The following is a 21,423-nucleotide window of genomic DNA, read 5'->3' as shown; positions in this document are numbered from 1 at the left end:
TCAGTTCACTTCCATTCCCCATCAGGAAGGCCTTAAGGCTCTCCGCTTTTTTCTCAACAACAGACCAAACCAGTTCCCCTCCACCGCCACCCTCCTCCGTCTTGTTGAACTGGTACTCACCCTCAACCCTTTTCGTCGGCTATGTGGAATAGTCCATGTTCCAAGCCTGTGCCAGTAATGCTCCCCAACTCTTTCTCCGCTGCATTGATGACTGCATTGGTGCTGTTTCATGCACCCATGCTAAGCATGTGAATTTCATCAACTTTGCCTCCAACTTCCACCCTGCCCTCAAATTTACTTGGTCCATCTCTGACATCTCTTTCCCCTATCTGGGTTTCTCTGTCTCCATCTCTGAAGACAGATTAACCACAGACATCTTTTACAAACCCACTAACTCCCAGTGTTACCTTGACTACACCTCTTCCCACTCGGTCACTTGCAAGGATGCCATCCCCTTCTCCCAGTTCCTCTGCTTCTGCTGCTCAGATTTCCATTCCAGGACATCTGAGATGTCCTCTTTTTTCGGAAATGGGGTTTCCCTTCCAGCGCCATCAACGCTGCCCTCGTTCACATCTCCTCCACTTCCTGCACATCTGCCCTCACCCCAACCCACCCAACATAACATGGACAGGGTTCCCCTTGTCCTCAGCTACCACCCCATGAGCCTTCGCGTCCAACACATCATTCTCTGCAACTTCTGCCACCTCCAACAATCTTGAGCCTTGGACAATTTCTGCTGCTTTTGCAAAAGGGAATTTTAGCTTAATTAGAAACCACTTCTTTATCCTTGGACAGGTCATGTTGCTGTGCTAAAAAGCTGAGTTTAACAATCAGCCTTTTTGGCATCTGGAAAGTGAATAACCATCACAACATCCCACTCCCATACTGACACATCTATCCATGGTCTCCTCTACTGCCATGTTGAGGCCAGGTGCAGTTTGGAGGAACAATACCTCATATTCTGCCTTGGTAGTCTCCAACCTGATGGCTTCAACGTTGATTTCTCTATCTTCTGATAACCCCTCCCCTCTTCTCTCCCCTTTTTCTCTCCCTCCTTTCCCCCTGCCCCTCCTTTGTCTTCCCTCATTCCTATGGCCTCCTTCCCCTTTCTCTTTCCCTTTCCCCACCCTCATGACCTGCCCATCAATTCTCCACCTCCTTCCCTTCATTCCATGGTGCGAATGCCCTCTCCTACCAGATTCCTTCTCCTCCAGCCCTTTGCCTCTTCTACCTATCACTTCTCAGCTTCCCCCACCCACCTCTCTTACCCCTCTCACCTGAACTCACCTATCAGCTGCCTGTGTGTGCTCCTTCCCCCTCCCCCGACCTTCTTATTCTGGCTTCTGCCCTCTTCCTTTCCAGTCCTGATGAGGAGTTTTGACCTGAAACGTCGACTGTTTATTTCTCTCCATAGATGCTGCCTGACCTGCTGAGTTCCTCCAGCATTTTTTGTGTGTGTTGTTCCAGATTTCAGCATCTGCAGGATTTCTTGTGTCTCTGTCTTTGTATCACAGGATTGTGGTTCTCAGTTGGATATTCTTTCTGACTTTTGATTCCAGCATTGGGGTGAGCTTTAAAAGATGCTGCAAAGAGTTACCAGCATGGAGAGAGACATGGCTCATTATCTATGGAACAACATTGTATTATACCTCAATCCAATGTATTTTAGGGCACTGTGGCAGTGGAAATGTAATTTGCCAAATTGTTGTCATCCATTTTGCAAAATAATCCAAAATTAAGTTAGCCCTGTGTGTGGAGCAACAAACAAACTGCAGCATCTGTGGAGGCAAAGGTATAGTCAATGTTTCAGGTTGAACCCCTGTGTAACAGTTCTGGTTGCCCCATTACAGGAGGGATGTGGAGGCTTTGGAGAGGATTCAGAACTTTGGACACTGCTCTACCCTCTCTACACTCATGACTGTGTGGCTAAGCACAGCTCAAACGCCATCTATAAGTTCGCCAATGACACCACTATTGTTGGTAGAGTCTCAGATGGTGATGAGAAGGCGTACAGGAGTGAGATAGATCAGCTGGATGAGTGGTGTCGCAACAACAACCTCATACTCATTGTCAGCAAGACCAAGGAATTGACTGTGGATTTCAGGAAGGGGAAGCTGGGAGAACACACACCAGTCCTCATTGAAGGGTCAGTCGTGGAAAGGGTGAGCAGCTTCAAGTTCCTGGGCATTAACATCTCAGAGGATCTGCACTGGACCCAACACATTCTGTCCAATACATGAGGGGCACATTACCCCCCTCTCCCCCCCCACCATTGGTAGTACCTACGGGAGGCGCTGCCTCAAGAAGACAACATCCATCATCAAAGATCCCCAGGCCATGCTACCTTTTTGCAGCCACCATCAGGCAGGAGGTACAGAAGCCTGAACTCCCATACCACCATGTTCAAGAGGAGCTACTTCCCTTAAACCATTCGGTTCTTGAACCAACCAGCAAAACCTTAATCACTACAGTTTAGCAACACTATGACCACTTTGATCACTTTACAGCAAAATGGACATTGTATTTTTTATTGTTCTAATTGTTTTTTTTCTTGCAAAATTGTGTATAATTTATGTTTAATTTATGTTTTTCTTGTGAATACTGCTTATATGATGCTATGTGCCTGTGATGCTGCTGCAAGTAAGTTTTTCATTGCACCTGTGCATACATTTTCTTGTGCATATGACAATAAACTCGACTTTGATGCAATCGCAAAGAAGACATGCCAGCGACTCTACCTCGTTAGGAGTTTGAGGAGATTCAGTGTGTCATCATAAACTCTTGCAAATTTCTATAGATGTAGGATGGAGAGCATTCTGACTTGTTGCATCACAGCCTGGTATGGAGGCTCCAATGCACAGGATCACAAAAGGCTACAGAAGGTTGTGGACTCAGCCAACACCATCACGGACATAACCATTCCCACTATTGAGGACATCTTCAGGGGGTGGTGCCTCAAGAAGGCTGTATCTATCACTAAGGACCCTCACCATCCAGGACATGCTCTCTTCTCGTTACTACTATCAGGGAGGAGGTACAAGAGCCTGAAGACCTACACTTAATGTTTCAGGAACAGCTTCTTCCCCTCAGCCAACAGATTTCTGAACGGTCCGTGAACCCATGAACACTACCTTGTTATTCCTTCTTTTTGCACTATTTATTTATTTTTGTAATTTATAGAAATTTTATGTCTTTGCATTGTCCTGCTGTTGCAAAACAACAGATTTCACATCATTTAAGTCAGTGACAATAAATCTGATTCTGATTCTTACTCTGAATATGCAGGGAATGGAAGGATATGGATCATGTGCAGGCAGCAGGAATTAGTTTAATTTGGCGTTTGGTCAGTGCAGGCATCATAGGCGAAAGAGCCTGTTCCTGTGCTGTACTGTTCTATGTTCTATCAGTCTGCTGAGTTCCTCCGATAGTTTGTTTGTTGCTCCAGAATATAACATCTGCAAGTTTCTGGTGTCTCACCCCATGAGGGGTTTGGTTTCGGCTCCTTGCAGAAGCTCATGACTTTAACAGACTTGAAGGATGCATTGTCTGTGGTTGCATGCAGATCAACAATCCTCCGTTGTCTATTTCCAACCATAATAGGTGGCATTTATTAAAGAGCCGTGAAGATTCCAGCATAAACAGCCCTGAGTAAATCTCTGATTCATAGTCTTCACATCAAGGGTAACAGACACACTGATCAGTGCCTCACATCCTGAAATGTTGCTTCCAAAATATTAGGAGCGACAGTAGCAGGAAGATAAATTGCAAATCCACTTAAACATATGGAGCTGAGCCATGTCTCAGACTGACGTGTAGTAAAATAGGTCACATATCCGAACCACACTGAGTGACTATCACTCTTAATGACTCACACTTGGCAGGTCTTTGTTTATACTTACGTGTGTTCAATAAATCTGCATTTTAAATACATTTGTAAGCAATATTCCCCCTATACCAGGCAGTAAAACTAGTTCCACTACCATTGCTTGTCAATGTTAATGATGCAATGGTGGTGATTTGCATTTTGTGACTATCCTCCAGGACACCGAAGCAAGCAATGCATGAAAAAAATTCTGGTTTCCAGATAGGGCATATTTTATCAGACATTACAGTTAGACATTAAAGAGAGGAAGAAAGACTACTTTACTGCACATCTTCCAGCAGGGCTAAATTCATACACAATTCAGGATTCCATGAGCTATAAGGGATCAGATTCATTTATCCCACATTGTTTGCACCTGAAATTTGTGTGTGCTGTGTGTGATGATGTAACTGCAGTTTTGTGTGTTAGTGTACAGTAATGGGGAATAATTTCAGGAGCCCCAGCACCATGTAACTGGCCATGGATATTATTGTGTAGCTTTGGCAGAGCTTGCTGCCACAATGTCAGACCAGATGTTTGAGTGACACCCTGAGTCTCTGGTTCCTCACTGGAGATGTTAGTGGAGGAGCTGGAGACGAAGAGAGAATTAGTGCAGGTTCAAAGGGACAGTAATGTCCCTGAACCTGGTTGCTGTGCTGAGAAAGATTTAACAATCCCACATGTCCATGAATACATCAACAAGTCCAGTCACCAAAACCGTGACATTCACAGGCAGCTGCCTACACCACACCTCCAACACTCAACTAACTGTAATCTTTATCCACTACCACTTTCCTGAATATTCAAGTATTTCATTGCAAACCTTCACACTGACCACAACACCAACAATGACAACCGTAACCCATGGACTGCATGCACTTCTGACTATTTGACCATGACAAGTACATCTCACAACACATTGCATCGTGCTACTGATCCTTCTCCTAGCAACAAGTGTCACCAGCAACAGCAGAGGGGCAAAGGTGGCGTTGGGCAAGACTACAGAGACCATGGGAGCAGCAGAGTGGAGAGAAGGTGATGGGATGCTCCCTCTATTCCCTCTTCTTGCACACCCCTTGCCCTATCATTCCACAATCTCTCATACATGTGCCTCTCCTTATCAGAAGCGTACCTCATGGCTTACTCCTTTCAGGTAGCCTTGAACTCCCAAATGCCCAGGCCAGAGCAGAAGTAGAGAAAAACACTCCATCACTTGATCCCACAGTCACAACTCCCCATTTAGGCAATGGGACAGACTGCGCAACAGTGAGAAGCTTAAAGGGGAAATCTCTATGTGGGTCTTAGCCAAGGTAAGGGGAGAGGAGCCCAAAAGCCAGATCACTGGATGGTAAGCCATGCAAGTTCTGCTTCAGAGGTCTCGTAATTGCTTGAGTAGTGGAGCCCTGGGCCTACATGCTGAAGTATTTGATGCATTGGCAGCTCTGTGCCAAAGAGAACGAGGAGGCCCTTCTCCGGCCTTTCCCATGACTTCACCCGACAACCATCTCCCGATTACTGAATGCTGAGACACACAGCAGCACAGAAGTCATTGCAGGGAAATGGGAGCCGGCTCAGTTGCAGTGTCTGCAGAACCAATCATCACAGAACAAGCAGAGGTCGATCAAAGTGCTGCAGGGGGAGCTCAGACATCTGGGCAGTAAATAAAAACAAACATGCAGATGTCGCAAGGAGTTAAGAAGGTAAATGGTATGTTAGTGTTCATGGATAAAAGATTTGAGAACAGGAGCAAGGATGTGTAGCTTACAATTATAGAGGATCCTGATGAGACCACACCTGGAGTATTGTGCACAGTTTTGGTCTCCTAAGCTAACAAAGGATGTACTTCCATAGAAGGAGTGCAGTGAAGATTTACCAAACTGATTCTACAATAGCTCAGTCTTCTGCAAAGTCTTCTGAAATTCTTAGGGAGACAAATTAGGGTGACCAGCTTTGTATTCACTAAAGTTTAAAAGAAAGAAAGGTGATCTAATTGAAACTTACAAAATTCTGATAGGGTTTGTCAGGTTCAATGTTGGGAGGATGTTTCTCTTAGCTGGAATGTCTAGAAGCACAGGTTATAGGCAAGTCCTGAAATGTTGTGGAGTCTCAGCCACTGCCATCCACTCAGGCAGTGTGTTCAAGATTCCAGACATCATCTGGGTGAAAAATTCTTCCTCACAACACCTCTAAATCTGCTATCCTTTGTTTTAAATCCATGCACTTTGCTTTTATATACCTCTGCTATGGAGAAACATTTCTTGCTATGCACCTTCTCTAAGTCTCTCCTAATTTTGTACATTCAATCAGATGCCTCCTCCACTCAAAGGAAAACAAACCCAGCCTATCCAGTCTCTCCTCATAACTGAAATGTGAGGATCCAGTACAGAAAGTCATACTGTCTGGTCTGAGGAAACAGATGAGCTCCTACACAACTGCTTTGAGACAGTAGACTGGTCCATGTTCAAAGTCTCAGCACTTAGCCTAGGTGAGCATGTCACCACCGTCACGATGCAAGTGTGTTGAGGACTGTGTACCAAAGAGGACAATCCTGGTGTTCCCAAACCAGAAACCATGGATGAACCAGGAGATCTACACCAAATTGAAGTCCAGGATTCAAATCAGGTGACCCTGACCTTTACAAGAAATTGAGATACGACCTCTGTAAAGCTATCAGAGATGCCAAGAGACAATACCAGTCCAAAATCGAGTCTCAGACCGGCCATCTATTGTGGTAGGGTTTACATGCTATAACGGGCTACAAGATGAAGTCGTGCAGTATCGTTGACAACAGTGCATCCCTTCCCTTTGAACAATGCATTCTATGCATATTTTCAACAGAAGGGGATTGGAATATCATCACCCATCCCGACAGCCTCCAATGTACCTGAACCCACAGACACTATTGCTGACATAAGATTAGTCTTCCGGAAAGTGAACCCACGGATAGCAACTGGCTCGGATGCTGTCCCTGACTGTGTCCTGAGATCCTTGTTCAGATCAGTTGGCGGGGGCATTTGCAGACACTTTTAACCCCTCCCTGCTTTCAATGTGAGGTTTCCTACTGCATTAAGAAGACCGCTATCATCCCAGTACTGAAGAAAAACAAGGTAACATGCCTTAATGACTACTGTCCAGTGTCTCCGACATCCACCATCATGAAGTGCTTCACTCCAGCCTCCTAGACAATTAACTCCAGCCTCCTAGACAACCTCGACCCACTGCAACTTGCCTACCACCAAAACAGGTCTACGGCCAATGCCATCTCCCTGTCCCTACACTCATCTCTGGAGCATATGGCCAGTAAAGACATCCGTGTTAGACCATTGTTTATTGACTACAACTCTGCCTTCAATACAATAATTCCAAGCAACTCATCTCCAACCTCCTAAACCTGGGAATCAACACCTCCCTTTGCAACTGGATCCTTGACTTCCTGACCAAATGACTGCAATTAGTAATGATAGGCAGCAACACCTCCAGTGTGATTATTTTCAACACTGGTGTCCCACAAGGCTGCATCCGCAGCCCCCTATTCCACTCCCTATACACTTATGACTGCGTGGCCAGACTCTGCTCTAACTCCATCTACAAGTTTGCAGATGATGCCACCACAGTGGGCCATATCTTAAATAATGATGAGTCAGAGTACAGGAAGGAGATAGAGAACATGGTGTCATGACAACAACCTTCCCTTAATGTCAGCAAAACAAAATAGCTGGTCATTGACTTCAGGAAGGGGAGCAATGCACATGCTGTTGTCTACATCAATGGTGCTGAGGTCAAGAGGGTTGAGAGTTTCAAGTTCCTAGGAGTGAACATCACCAATAGCCTGTTCTGGTCTAACCATGTTGACACCATGGCCAAGAAAGCACACCAGCGCCTCTTCTTCCTCAGGAGGCTAAAGAAATTTGACATGTCCCCTTTGACCCTCATCAATTTTTACCAATGCACCATAGAAAGCATCCTATCTGGATGTATCACGGCTTGGTATGGCAACTGCTCTGCCTATGACCGCAAGATACTTTACAGTTGCGGACACAGCTCAGCACGTCATGGAAACCAACCTCCCTGCCATGTCTACTTCCCACTGCCTCGGTAAAGAAGCTAACATAAAACAAAGACCCCACCCATCACAGACATTCTGTCTTCTCCCCCCCCCCTCCCCCCCCATTGGGCAGAAGATACAAAAGCCTGAAAGCATGTACCACCAGGCTCAAGGACAGCTTCTGTCCCACTATTATAAGACTATTGAATGGTTCCCATGATATGATATGATGTGATATGATATGGTGGACTCTTGACCTCACAATCTACCTCATTGTGACCTTGAACCTTACTGTCTACCTCCACTGTACTTTCTCCGTACTGTCATACTTTATTCTGCATTCTGTTATTGTTTTACCTTGTACTACCTAAATGTACTGTTGTAATGAATTGATCTGTATGGACAGTATGCAAGACAAGTTTTTCTCTGTACCTTGGTACATGTGACAATAATAGACCAATTTACCAATAACTGAAACATTCCACCCCAGACAATATCCTGCTGAATCTCTTCTGCACCTCTCCTGTGCATTCACATCCCTCCCATAGTGTGGTGACAGAACTGTCACGCTACTCCCTATGGCCAATGTTTTATAAAATTATACCAGACCTCCTTGTTCTTATATTGTCTGCCCTGACAAATGAAGCCAAGTATTCTGTATGCCTCCTTCACCATCCTTATCTACTTGTGTAGCCACCTTCAGGGTTCCTTGGGCATGTACACCAAGGTCCCTCTGTTCCTCAATACTCCCTCGGGCTCTATCATTCATTGTGTATATGTTAGCCTTATTAGACCTCACAAAATGCATCACCTCACACTTAGGATTAAATTCCATCTGTCATTGCCCTTCCCATTTTACCAACTGCTCAATGTCATCCTAAAACATGACCACCCTCCTTGCTATCAACAAAACCACCAATAATCATACCTCCTACATTTGTATGTTTGTATGTAGGAAGGTGGTGTGGAATGTAATAAAATATCTCTATTGTCCAGGGCTGAGAAAGCAGAAGACTGTCAAACATGGTTCCATCTCTATGTGAACTGAGATTATCCTAAATAAACTGAGGGATATGTGGTATTACTTACAAAATGTAGTCTGTTATAAATTGCACATGTAAGTAGCAGACAAACCTGGGGCATTGTTCACTCATGGAATACTCTCTGCTTGTGATGTACCACTACTAAACTGGTTTATGCCTTTGAGGCACTTACTTGCAAAGGATAAAGAAAACATAAGAGTTGATGCATTTTGGGAAGTCAAGTAGGGGAACAACATGTAAGTAAATATTAGGATACGAAGGAATGTTGATGAACAGAGGGACCTTGGGGTCCAAGTCCATAGTTCCCTGAAAATGACAACATGGGTGGATAGAGTGGTGAAGAAAGCACTTGGCATGCTTGTCTTCATTGGCCAGGGCATAGAATGCTGCAACTTTACAAAACACTGGTAAGGCTGCACTTGGAGTATTGTGCGTAGTTCTGGTTGCCACACTATAGGAAGGATATGGTTGTGCTGGAGACAGTGCAGAGGAGATCCACCAGGATGTTGCCTGGAGTGGAGGACTTAAGTTATGGGGAGAGGTTGGATAGGCTGGGCTTGTTTACCCCAGAGCGAAGGAGGCTGAATGGGTGGCCCGATTAGAGGTATATAAGATTATGAGAGTCATTGATAGGGTAGATAGAATATTTTTCTCATGGTAGGGGTATCAAAAACAAGAGGGCACAGGTTTAAGGTGAGAGGAAGGAGATTTAAAGGGCATCTTCAGGGCAAGCTTTTTACACAAAGAGTGGTTGATATCTGGAACTCATTGCCAGGGGAGGTGGTGAAATCCGATACAAACAGGTTCAGAAACATTTAGACAGGCAGTTAAATAGCAAGGCAAAGAAGGATACAGACTTAATATAGGCAGTTGGGATTAGTGTAAATGGGCAAAAAGGTTGGCATGGTTGTGGTGGACTGAAGGCCTGGTTATAGAACATAGGACAGTATAGCACAGGAGCAGGCCCTTCAGCTCACGATACTGTACTGAACTAATGAAGCTAATGATGTCTATTTACACTAATCCCTCCTGCCTGCACATAGTCCATATCCCTCCATTCTCTGCACATTCATGTGCCTACCTAAGAGGCTCTTAAACAACACTATCATTTTTGCCTCCACCACCACCCCTGGCAGTGCATTCCAGGCACCCACCATTCTCTGTGTAAAAACATGCCCTGCACACCTTCTTTGAATTTACCCCCTCTCACCTTAAATGTATGGCCTAGAGTATTAGACATTTCAACCGTGGGAAAAAGATACCTGCTGGGCACAGTAGCGTAGCTGTTAGCGCGACATTATTACAGCGCCAGCGATCGGGGTTTGATTCCCGTCGCTGCCTGTAAGGAGTCTGTACATTCTCCCGTGTCTGCGTTGGTTTCCTCCAGGTGTTCCGGTTTCCTCCCACATCCTAAAGACATACGGGTAGGTTAATATGGGTTTAAAACGGGCGGCACGGACTCGTTGGGCCGGAAGGGCCGGTTACCACGCTGTAAATAAAATTTTTTTAAAAATCTAATAAGCTTCCTTCAGGTCTCCACTCAGCCTTTGCTGCTCGAGATAAAACAGTCCAAGTTTGTCCAGCATCTCCTGATAGCACATGCCCACTAATCCAGGCAGTATACTGGTAAACCTCTTCTGCACTCTCTCCAAAGCTTCCACATCCTTCCTATAATGGAGCAACCAGAATTGAATGCAATACTTCAGATGAAGCCTAACCAGAATTTTATAAAGCTGCAACGTAACTTTCTGACTCCTGAAATCAGTGGCTTGACTAATAACGACAAGCATGCCATACACCTTCTGTACCACTCTATCAACTTGTGCTCCTGATGAGGCCTCCTCTGATGAATTCTCTCTGCTATGCACAAGGCCCATATAATTCACAATTATTTTTGTATCTTTGATGATTTGGGAATCACTAGCCCATCCCTATTGTCCTTGAGAATGAGGTAGCGAGCCACCTTCTGGAACCATTCCAGTCCTTCTGGTGAAGATACTCCAAAATTGCTGTTGGTTTGTGAGTTCCTGGATTTAAGTTCAGTGACAATGAAGGGCCACAAGTATATTTCCAAATCAGAATATTATGCAGATTGGAAAGGAACCTGCAAGTAGTGGTATTCTTGTGCACTTGTTGCTCTCATCTTATTGGTGGTAGTGATCATGGGTTAGGCAGGTGCTGTCAGAATAGCTTGGGCGAGTATCTGCAATGTGTTTTGTAGTTGGTCCACGCTGCAACCACTGTAGATGAAATGAATGCTTATGGTAGTGGATGAGGTGCTGATCAAGTAGGTTACTTTGTCCTGGATGGTCTCAAGTTTCATGAGAATTGTTGGTGTTGAACCTATCCAGGCAAGTGGAGTGTATTCCATCACACACCTGAAGTCTTATAGATTGTGAAGAGGCTTTGGGGTGACAGGATGCCCAGCTTTCATAAACATGTTTTTATATGCTGGTCCAGCTGTGTTTCTGGTCAGTAGTGGCCCCCGGATGTTGATGTAGGAGGTTCTTGTGAAGGAATTACCATTGAATGTTAAGACTGTGGAGGTCCATACAGGGTGGAGGGCTGGACCTCCAAGGTTGGGGATCAGACAGTTCACATATCCACACTCCTACTGCAGGCTGCCTTCTGGGTGGGAATGATGTCAAAGGAAAATCATAAGTTATAGAACTCACAACACGATTCCTTGACAGATATTTAAATGGCCAGTCTCTTTCCTGGATTCAGGGTGACTTCCTACCTTTATCCCTGCCCCCATGCTCCCACCTCCTCACAAAATCTACAAATGGCACATTGGGGTTCGGCTTGATATTTTCAATTTTAACATTTAACCCAACCCTAACCCACCCTTGTCTGGTTATTATTCAGACCAATATTTCATCTCAATTACTTTTCCAAAGAACAGCAAAAGTTTGAGACAACAAAATATATGTAACACAGTCTTGTGATCAACTGCAGCATTAGGGCCATATGATCTATTACTGCAGAGCGTGTATGTTCTATTGTAATCGATGCCTGTACAATTTAATCCAGGGATAGCCAATAATCCATTACCATGAGTAACTTGTGTTATGATGGATAGTTCTATTACAATGATGGCCCTATGATCAATTACAACAGGTGACTTTCTGATCAGCTCAGATAGATAGTTCTGTAATCTATTACACCCAACAGTCCTGCAATCTATCACAATGAATTGTCCTGTGATTAATTTGTTGGACAGCTCTACAGTCTAATATAATGAATAATGCCATGATCTATTGCAATGGTGAGTAATGAGATCTATTATAATGGATCTATTACAATCTCAGAATATTGATGTTCCAATGGTATAAAAGAATAGAAGCATTTGGAATCCAATACAATGAATGTCCCTGTTATCTAATGCAAAGGACCCCCAGTAATCAATTACAACACATGCTCTTACATTCCATTCCAATGGATGACTATGCAGCATTGCAACCTATAACAAAAGCTCACCTTATGTGTTATTATGATGAATAGGTCCCTTGTGTACAGATACAAGGTCGAGACTCGAAACATTGGCAATTCCTTTCCCTCACTTGACCCAGAGTTCCTCCAGCAGTTTGCTGTTTTTGCTCCAGATTCCAGCATCTGCAGTCTTCTGTGTCTCCAATTATGATCTACAGTCTTGTGACTAATACAGCAGATAACTTAATAAGCTACTACAATGGATGAATCTATTGCAGTGGATGTGCTAATGATATGTTGCAACCAAAGGCCAAAATGGATGGCCCTACAAACTATTACAATGGTAGCTGTCATGGTGGACTCTCTCGTGGTCTATTACAACAGATGGCCTGAAAAAGTATGTATTTGTTTAATGACTTACACGTCCCAAGACATTTTATTGGAGTATTATCAATAAAAAAAATAATGCAGAGCCATGTAAAAACTCTAGCTCCTCATAAAACCATTGTCATTGAGAGATACAGCACAGAAACAGGCCCTTCAGCTCAGTGGATCCACACTGACCATCAACCACCCATTTACACTAATTGTACATTAACCCGATTCTCTCCACATTCCGTCAACACCCCCCAGATTCTACCATTCACCTACACACTAGGGGAAACTTACAATGGCTGATTAACTTACCAACTCACACATCTTTGGGATGTGGGAAGAAACCAGAGCACCCAGGGAAAATCCATATGGTCACAGGGAGAATGTGCAAACTCCACACAGGCAGCACCCAAGGTCAGGATTAAACTCAAGTCTCTGGAGCTATGAGGCAGCAGCTCTACTAGCTGTGTCATTGTTCCTCCTGGTTCACATCCCAAGGTGATACATCATGGGCACAACCTTCTCACCATCAAGGACATCTTCAAGAGGCGATGGCTCAAGAAGATCGCATCCATCACTTAGGACCCTCACCATGCCCTCTTCTCGTTACTGCCATTGGGGGGGGGGGGGAAGTACAGGAGCCTGAAGGCCCACAGTCAACAATTCAGAAACAGCTTCTTCCCCTCCACCATCAGGTTTCTGAACGGTCCATGAATCCATGAACACTACCTTGTTATTCTTTTTTTTGTACTATTTATTTATTTTTGTAATTTATAGTAATTTTACTTCTTTGCATTGTCTTGCTGCCACAAAACAACAAATGTCATGTCATATAAGTCATTGATAATAAATCTGATTCTGATTCTCTCTCTAATTCTGGTCTCCAATTCATTCTTGAATTTTATTGATCTGCCACTGTCATGTGGTTTTCAGATGCCAAGAATAAATACGCTGCTTTGTGCTGGAGAGGAGGATGATGAGGCAGGATGGTGCAGCTGCTATTGGGCTGGGGGAGATTGCAGAGACAGGGACTGGAGAGATAATGGAGGTCTTTGAAACCAAGAGTAGGAAATAAAAAAATTTCAAAATGATACTTAACTAAGAACTAGGGCAGGAAGCACAGAGATGATGGGTGAAGTTAAAGTTAGAACATGGCAGCAGAGTTTTGTATTACTTCAGTTTTATGGAGAATTGAACAAAGCAGTTTACCCAGGAATAAATCAGGTCAAGAAGACATGGATGAGGGTTTCAGCAGTCAATGAGGCAGAGTGATTGGGAATGAAAATAGTTGGTCTTGGTGGTGGCATGGATATGTGGTCTGAACTTCAACTCAGAATCAAAGATTCCACCAAAGTTGACAATAGTATAGTTCACGTTCACATTGTTGCCAGGAAGAAGCAAGGAGCTGGTGACTAAGGACAGAGTTTGTGGTGTTCTAATACAATGGAGACCATTGGATCTGTTACAGACAATGGCCCTAAGGTCTCACTGTCTTATCTGACGGCCTATTACAATGGATGACCCTATAATTAACATAGCAGATGTCACTGTGATCTATTATAATGGATTCAATACAACAGGTTTTCCTGTAATCTCTCATAATGAATGGGACTATGATCAATTGCAACAGGTCTCTAATCTTTTGAAACCACTGATGCATTGTTTTAAGTACTATGGCCTTATGATTTAATACCACAGATGATCATGTAATTTGCTGCAATTAATAACAGTGCAAACTAATATAAAGAATCGGCCTATGATCCATTGATAATCCAATGATCTAACACAATGGATGTCTACGGTTTATTGCAACAGACATCCCTTTTATCTCTTGCAATAGAATTACCTTTGGTTCATCAAAACCAATTGCTACATAATTGCATTTGATGCTTCTGTAATCTGTGGCAAAGGATGACTTTACAATGTATTGAAAAGCATGGCCTTATAATGCAATACAATGGATCGGTCAATGATCTATTACAAGGTTTGGTCCTACTACCTAGAAAAAGGACAGCTCTGTGATTTATTGAAATGGAAGCCCCCATGATATTTTAACCCATGACTATATAATCAATTACAAGGGATGGTCCTATAACCCATTGGAATGGATGATAGTTTGATCTGTGACAATTGATAGTTATATGATCTAAAATTATAAATTTTCATACCATCTATTACAATAGATATCCTCACGGTCTATTATGATAGTTGTATATACAATCTGTGGCAATGGATGGCCATTTGATCTTTAGGGAAACTGACATGGTCACAGGGAGAACGTGCAAACTCTACACAGACAGCCCCCAAGGTCAGGATTGGACCTGGGTCACTGGAGCTGTGAGGCAGCAGCTCTACTAGCTGCACCATTGCTCCACTGTACTCTGTGTCTGTTATACCACACGATCTATGATAAAGAATGGGTGTACTGTCTATTGCCATGAATCCAGTGTAGAGAACACTTAAATGGAATTCCCATTGCCTATTATAACAAATGACCCAAAGAACTGTTCTACATTCTGGTGATTCAGTTTATTGTAATGCATGGCCATATGATCTGGTATAATGGATAAGCATAAAATCAGTTGCAGTGAAGTAACATGATCTTACAGTGAGTTTATGTGCCTCAGTCTGATTCAACGTTCTTCCTTTGGCACATTTCCCTTCATGTGCTACATCTGTCATCACCAAGTGATATGCAAATTTTACAGGTTAACAAAGAACATGATCTGAGGGGCAACATTACAGTGATTTGTCCTGATGACTATCCCACTTTTGAATCAGAGAATTTGGGAGAAATAAGTTCTGCTAAAATCAAGAGACCAGAGAATAATGAAATTCTGTGGAAAATAAAGAGAATAAAGAGGGCAATAAAACTAAAGTAAAATATTTATAGTGAAGAGAAATGGTAAAGAGAAATATGAAGAGGTGAGCAAAGAAGCAAAAACACCACTAGGAAAGCAAAGTGGAACTACAAAATGAAATTACCAAATAAGATAAGAGATAGGATTCTACATTCACATACGTAAGTTACATAAGGACAATCAGATTGGACAAGGAGCTATTAAGGAATGGAAAAATCAAATACACAGGTAATGAGAGCCAAATAGCAGAAATGCTGAATAATTATCTTGACTCCATATTTTCCAGAAGAGTGAATGTGAAATTAGAATAAGAGATCAAAAAAGATATTGAAAGTTAAGAGAGCAAGTAGGAAGACAATTGCTAAATTAGTTAAATTTGCTGAGGTTAAAACCTTTGATGCAGATTGATTATACCTGCATATGTTAAAGAAAGTGATAACTAAGATATTACAATATATTTATAAAATCATTTGAGAACAGAGTTGTGCCAGAGGATTGGCAAACAACAAATATGATCTTGAAATGTTAGAAAAAGGTGATTGTAGACCAATTAGCTTAACAGTATGGTAGGAAAGATAGATACCTTTGGTTTCAAATTTCACAGAAAAATATGAAATTAAAATAGAGAATGTAACATTGATGTCAAAGATGGAAGTCTGATTAGCCAATCCCACCAGATTCTTTGAAGGTGGAACAGATAGAACAAAAAAGGCTAATCCAGTGCATGTGAACTTGGATTTTTTCAAGAACTTCCTGACTAATGTTAGTGTGCTTGAGGTTTGGAGATGAATATCAGACTAGCTATGAAAAGGGAACAAAAGGTAAAGATTAAAGATAGTTACTTAGTCCTGCAGAAGATGGGAAGTAGTATTCTTCAGGGATCAGTGATTAGAACACTCATTTAATAAACAATTTGAACTCCAGTTAGAAAGTACAGAAAGTTTAAATAATGTAGAAGAGCAAAGGAATCTTGGGCTACACACAGAGAAATTATTAAAAGTAGCAATACAAGTTAAAAAAGCTGCAAATAATAGTCACCTGGAGGAAAATAGAATAATTAAGAAAGTCAGCATGGACTTGTTAAGGGCAAACGTGTTTAACTAATTTGGTAGAATTTTTTTGATGAAATAATGGATAGAGTTGATGAGGATAATATAGTCGACATGATGTAGAAGGACTTCCAGAAGGCTTTTGATAAGGACCTATGTAATAGGCCTACCAGCAAGTTGAAGGAAGTGGCCTAAAAAGGCCATTGATAACATAGATACAAATTTAGTTTAATACAGGCAACAGATGGTAATAATGATTGGTTGTTTTTCAGGCAGGAGGTAAGTGAATAGCAGAGTTCTCCAGGATTGGTGTTAGGCCTGTTGTTTTTTTTATCTATATGAATGGCTTAAATCTGGGGCTGCAACCCACAGTTTCTAGAGTCATGGAGTCATAGAGTTATATAGCACAGAAATAGGCCCTTCAGCCCAACTTGTCCATGACGACCAAATTCCCTATCCAAGCCAGTCCCATTTGCCTGCATTTGGTCCATATCCCTCTAAATCTTTCTGATCCATGTACCTGTCCAAATATCTTCTAAACATTGTAATTGAACCCGCCTCTCCTACTTTCTCTGGCAGCTTGTTCCATATACCCACCACCCTCTGTGAAAAATTTGCCCCTCAGATTCCTTTTAAATCTTTCTCCTCTCACCTTAAACCTATGCCCTCTAGTTTTAGACTCCCCTACCCTTGGAAAAAAATTGTGAGTAGTCGCCTTATCTATGCCCCTCATGATTTTATAAACCTCTAAGGTCACCACTCAGCCTCCTACGCTCCAAGAAACCAGTAACATCGTCATAAATCTTTTCTGCTCCCTTTCCAGCTTAATGACATCTTTCTTATACCCAGGTGACCAGAACTACACACAGTATTCCAAGTGCAGTCTCACCAATGTCTTGTACAGCTATAACATGACATCCCAACTCTTGTACTCAGTGCCCTGACTGATGAAGGCAAGCTTGCCATACGCCTTCTTCACTATCCTGTCTATCTGTGTCTTTACTTTCAGAGAACTATGTACCTGTACTCTGAGGTTCCTCTGTTCCACAGTACTTTCCAGAGCCCTACCATTTATGGTGCAAGTCCTGCCCTGGTTTAACTTATTAACGTGCAACGCCATGCACTTGTCTGAGTTAAATTCCATCTGCCATTCTCTGGTCCACTTCTCAAGTTGGTCTAGGTACCCTTGTAAACCCCCTTCACTGTCCACTACACCATCAATTTTATTAAATTTTCAGCTGACAGAAAACTTGGCAATTGAGAGCTGCAAAGAGGATAATGATAAATTGCAGCAAGATATAAACAAGCTGGTGAAATGGGCAGATGTATGGTAGATGAGGTTTAAAGAGGAGGGAAGTAAAAAAATACTGTTCTGAAAGGGACAGAAAAGCAGATGGATCTGGGGGTATGGGACACGTCATTGAAAGGGACAGGGTAAGTTGAGAAAGCAGTTGATAAGACATATACATTTCTGGGCTTTTATTAATAGATGCATAGAGTATAAAAACAGGGAAGTGAGATTGAAACTTTCTAAAACACTGGTCTAGCCTCAAATGTAAAATTATGTTCCACATTACAGGGCAAGGCAACAGCATTAGAGAGGGTCCAGAAAAGATTTACAAGAATGGTTTGTGGTACTACAGTTACAAGGATAAATTGGAAAGGCTGGGACTGTTTCCTTTGGAGAAGAGAAGGCTGGGGGTAGATAGAACTATGTAAAATGATGAGGGGTCTGGATGTGAAGCTCTTCCCATTGGTGGAGGAGTGGAGGACAAGTGATCAGAGGTATAGAATAAAGTTGAAGAGATTTTATGCGGCATGTAGTGGAATCTGGCATGCACTGTCTGCAAAAGTGATGGAGGCCACTTCCATTCTGGCCTTCAAGATATAAATGGAAAAATATGGTGAAGAAAAATTTGCAAGGCCTCGGAGGAGGGGCCCTGATGTGAAGCTAGTGAGTTGCTTTGGTGGAGACCTGGGACAGACACAATAGGCCAAATGGCTTTCTCTTAGTACTGTAACCACTCTACGATTCTGTGATAATGCAAGTATTACACAGAGGTTGATTTCAGGAAAAAGAGAATTAAAAAGCAGGGAAGTTATGTTAACCATACAGAATCCAAGTTCAACCATATTGTAGAGGCAGAGGAGAATGTGCAAAGAAGATTTATGAAGATGAAGCCAGAAATGACAGGGAAAAGTTGAATAGGCTGGTATTTATAGCATTAGAAAAGATGTGAAGAGTGATTTGATAATGGTCTTTAAAATTATGACAAAATAGACATAGGAAGAAGATTCCACTTGAGGGAAAATCCAAAATTGTGTCCAATGATAACATGAAAGTTACTAATAAACCCAATTCAAGATTCAGGGGAAAACTCTACCCAGAGGGTCATGCATCCATGACACTTGCTTCAATGAGGAATAATTGGGAATTCTGGAACTGGAACCTAGGAAAATAGATCGATATAACAGAAAGGGGATTTGCGAATAGGGTTGGATATAAAGTATTATGGTTGGAGGCTAGAGTAGAGCATTAACATCAGCCTGGATCTGGTAGGCTGAGTGGCTGTAAATTCTGTGTTACTGTACGTAACAACATTCCGACGGTTCCTGCAAGTGGAGATCTGACAACTATTTCTTGAGTTGACATCAGCAGGATCCTTGCTTCGGGTTACTGTGAGTGCCCCTCACTGCCCCATCCCATCAATTCATGATTTGTAAGGGCTTATAAAACCATCCCACACTACAAGTCTCACCACTCCATCTGTGGAAGGTGGAAGGTGTGTTCATATTACAGCTTGTTAGGCTGTTATTCAGTTTGTAAATACTTTCACACCGTTCTCCAGGGAAAGGTCTGAGGAATGTGAGCAATATAACAATGGAATTCTGATGGCAATGAATGATTTGTAATTATACAGCAGATTCCACATCAGCAGGGTTTTCCCTAGACCTTCTGAAGTGTATTCACAGTTTTTATGTGAGCAGATGTGGCAGTCAACCTATGCACAGCAAAGTCACACAAACACCAATAAAGTCATTTATTTTAGCTGTTGCTTAATATTGGCCAGGAAACCGAAGGGAAAACACTTAGAAACATAAAAACATAGCAACATAGAAAAACTACAGCACAATTCAGGCCCTTTGGCCCACAAAGCTGTACCGAACATGTCCCTACCTAGAAATTACTAGGCTTACCCATAGCCCTCTATTTTATTCAGCTCCATATACCTACCTAACTCTTGAAAAACCCTATCGTATCAGCCTCCACCACCATTTCTGGCAGCCCATTCCACGCACTCACCACTCTCTGAGTAAAAAAACTTACCCCTGACATCTCCTCTATATCTACTCCCCAGCACCTTAAACCTATGTCCTCTTGTGGCCACCATTTCAGCCCTGGGGAAAAGCCTCTGACTATCTACCCGATCAATACCTCTCATCATCTTATACACCTCGATCAGGTCCCCCCTCATCCTCTGTCTCTCCAAGGAGAAAAGGCCGAGTTCCCTCAGCCTGCTTTCATAAGGCATGCTCCGCATTCCAGGCAGCATCCTTGTAAATCTCCTCTGCACCCTCACTATGGCTTCCACATCTTTCCTGTAGTGAGGCGACCAGAACTGAGCACAATATTCCAAGTGGGGTCCGACCAGGGACCTATATAGCCGCAACAATACCTCTCGACTCCTAAATTCAATTCCCCGATTGATGAAGGACTTGTTTATTTTCAAGTCTTTTTAGGGGATCACTTAACTAAGAGGCTTCATCCAAAAGGCAACACTTCTAATGTGCAAATATTGAGGCTATATCTCATTAAATTCTGGAACAGAGACAAGAAATCTAACAGCTGAGTCAAGAGTGACACCTGGATGTGGACTGGGGGTCAGGATGGGTGGGGTGGAATCTATTTCAGGAAGTGTAAAAGACTGTTGCATCTGTTACTCGCAGCTCCGTGGATTGCCACCCCCCCTCGTGACACACATGAGATTGCAGGCAATGATGTCATCTTCAGCTGTGAGGTGTCAGCATATCCAATGGCTCTGGTGGAATGGAGGAAGAAAGGGAATGAAGACTTCCTGCCTGGAGATGACGTACATATCTCTGTTCAGGTGAAGGCTCTGCTGCTGCAAAATGGGAAGGGAGCTTTGTTATACTGTATATTTCTGCAGGAAGAATAAAATGAATATATTTAAATTAATTTCTAATCTATGTTTCAAAATTGATTTCAAATGATTATAGTTCTTGAAATGCAGAAAGGTGGATTTGTGATAGCTTTTCAACTGATCAATCTGCACCTCAACTCCATTTATCCACCTTTCTCCAGCTCTTGATACACTTAACAAATAATTATCACTGAGTTCTGAAGTGTTCAATTGACCCCTGACATTTGCAGCCTTTTGGGAAGGGATATTCAGTATTCCCACCAATGTTGGGATTAAAAGGTGTTGCTTGATTTTATTTCTGAAGTCCTTGGTTTAATTATTCCTGTTCTACATGTTCTTGCAAAAGGAAATTGTTTCTTTCCAATTATAGTCAATCTACTCAAAATTTTAAATTTCCTGACACTCCTCAGCCTTCTAAACTCAAGAGAATACAAATCTGATTCATGCAATCTGCTTCATGATATAATCTTCTGTTCTCAAAGTTAATCCTTTGATTTACAGTATCATTGTGTTAAACCTGTGCTGTACCCTCAGAGGTACTGAGGTTTGCTGTCTAAACTAGGTATCTGGTTTAGATGGATAATGTGATGGAT

The 21,423-nt window shown here is 42.5% G+C and overlaps 1 protein-coding gene across 1 annotated transcript in view; it reads left to right on the top strand.

Moving 5' to 3' along the window:
* The window catches only part of LOC127569768 (kazal-type serine protease inhibitor domain-containing protein 1-like), a 66,914-nt gene that overhangs the window by 29,534 nt on the left and 15,957 nt on the right, over positions 1 to 21,423 (top strand). The window contains exon 2 of the mRNA XM_052014639.1: positions 20,616 to 20,776. Coding sequence (XP_051870599.1) covers positions 20,616 to 20,776 — 161 coding nt within the window. The remainder of the gene's footprint in view (positions 1 to 20,615; positions 20,777 to 21,423) is intronic.

The sequence above is a fragment of the Pristis pectinata genome, chromosome 4, assembly GCF_009764475.1.
Source record: "Pristis pectinata isolate sPriPec2 chromosome 4, sPriPec2.1.pri, whole genome shotgun sequence".
Classification (NCBI taxonomy): Eukaryota; Metazoa; Chordata; class Chondrichthyes; order Rhinopristiformes; family Pristidae; genus Pristis; species Pristis pectinata.
This window is presented reverse-complemented; position numbering and strand designations above follow the sequence as displayed.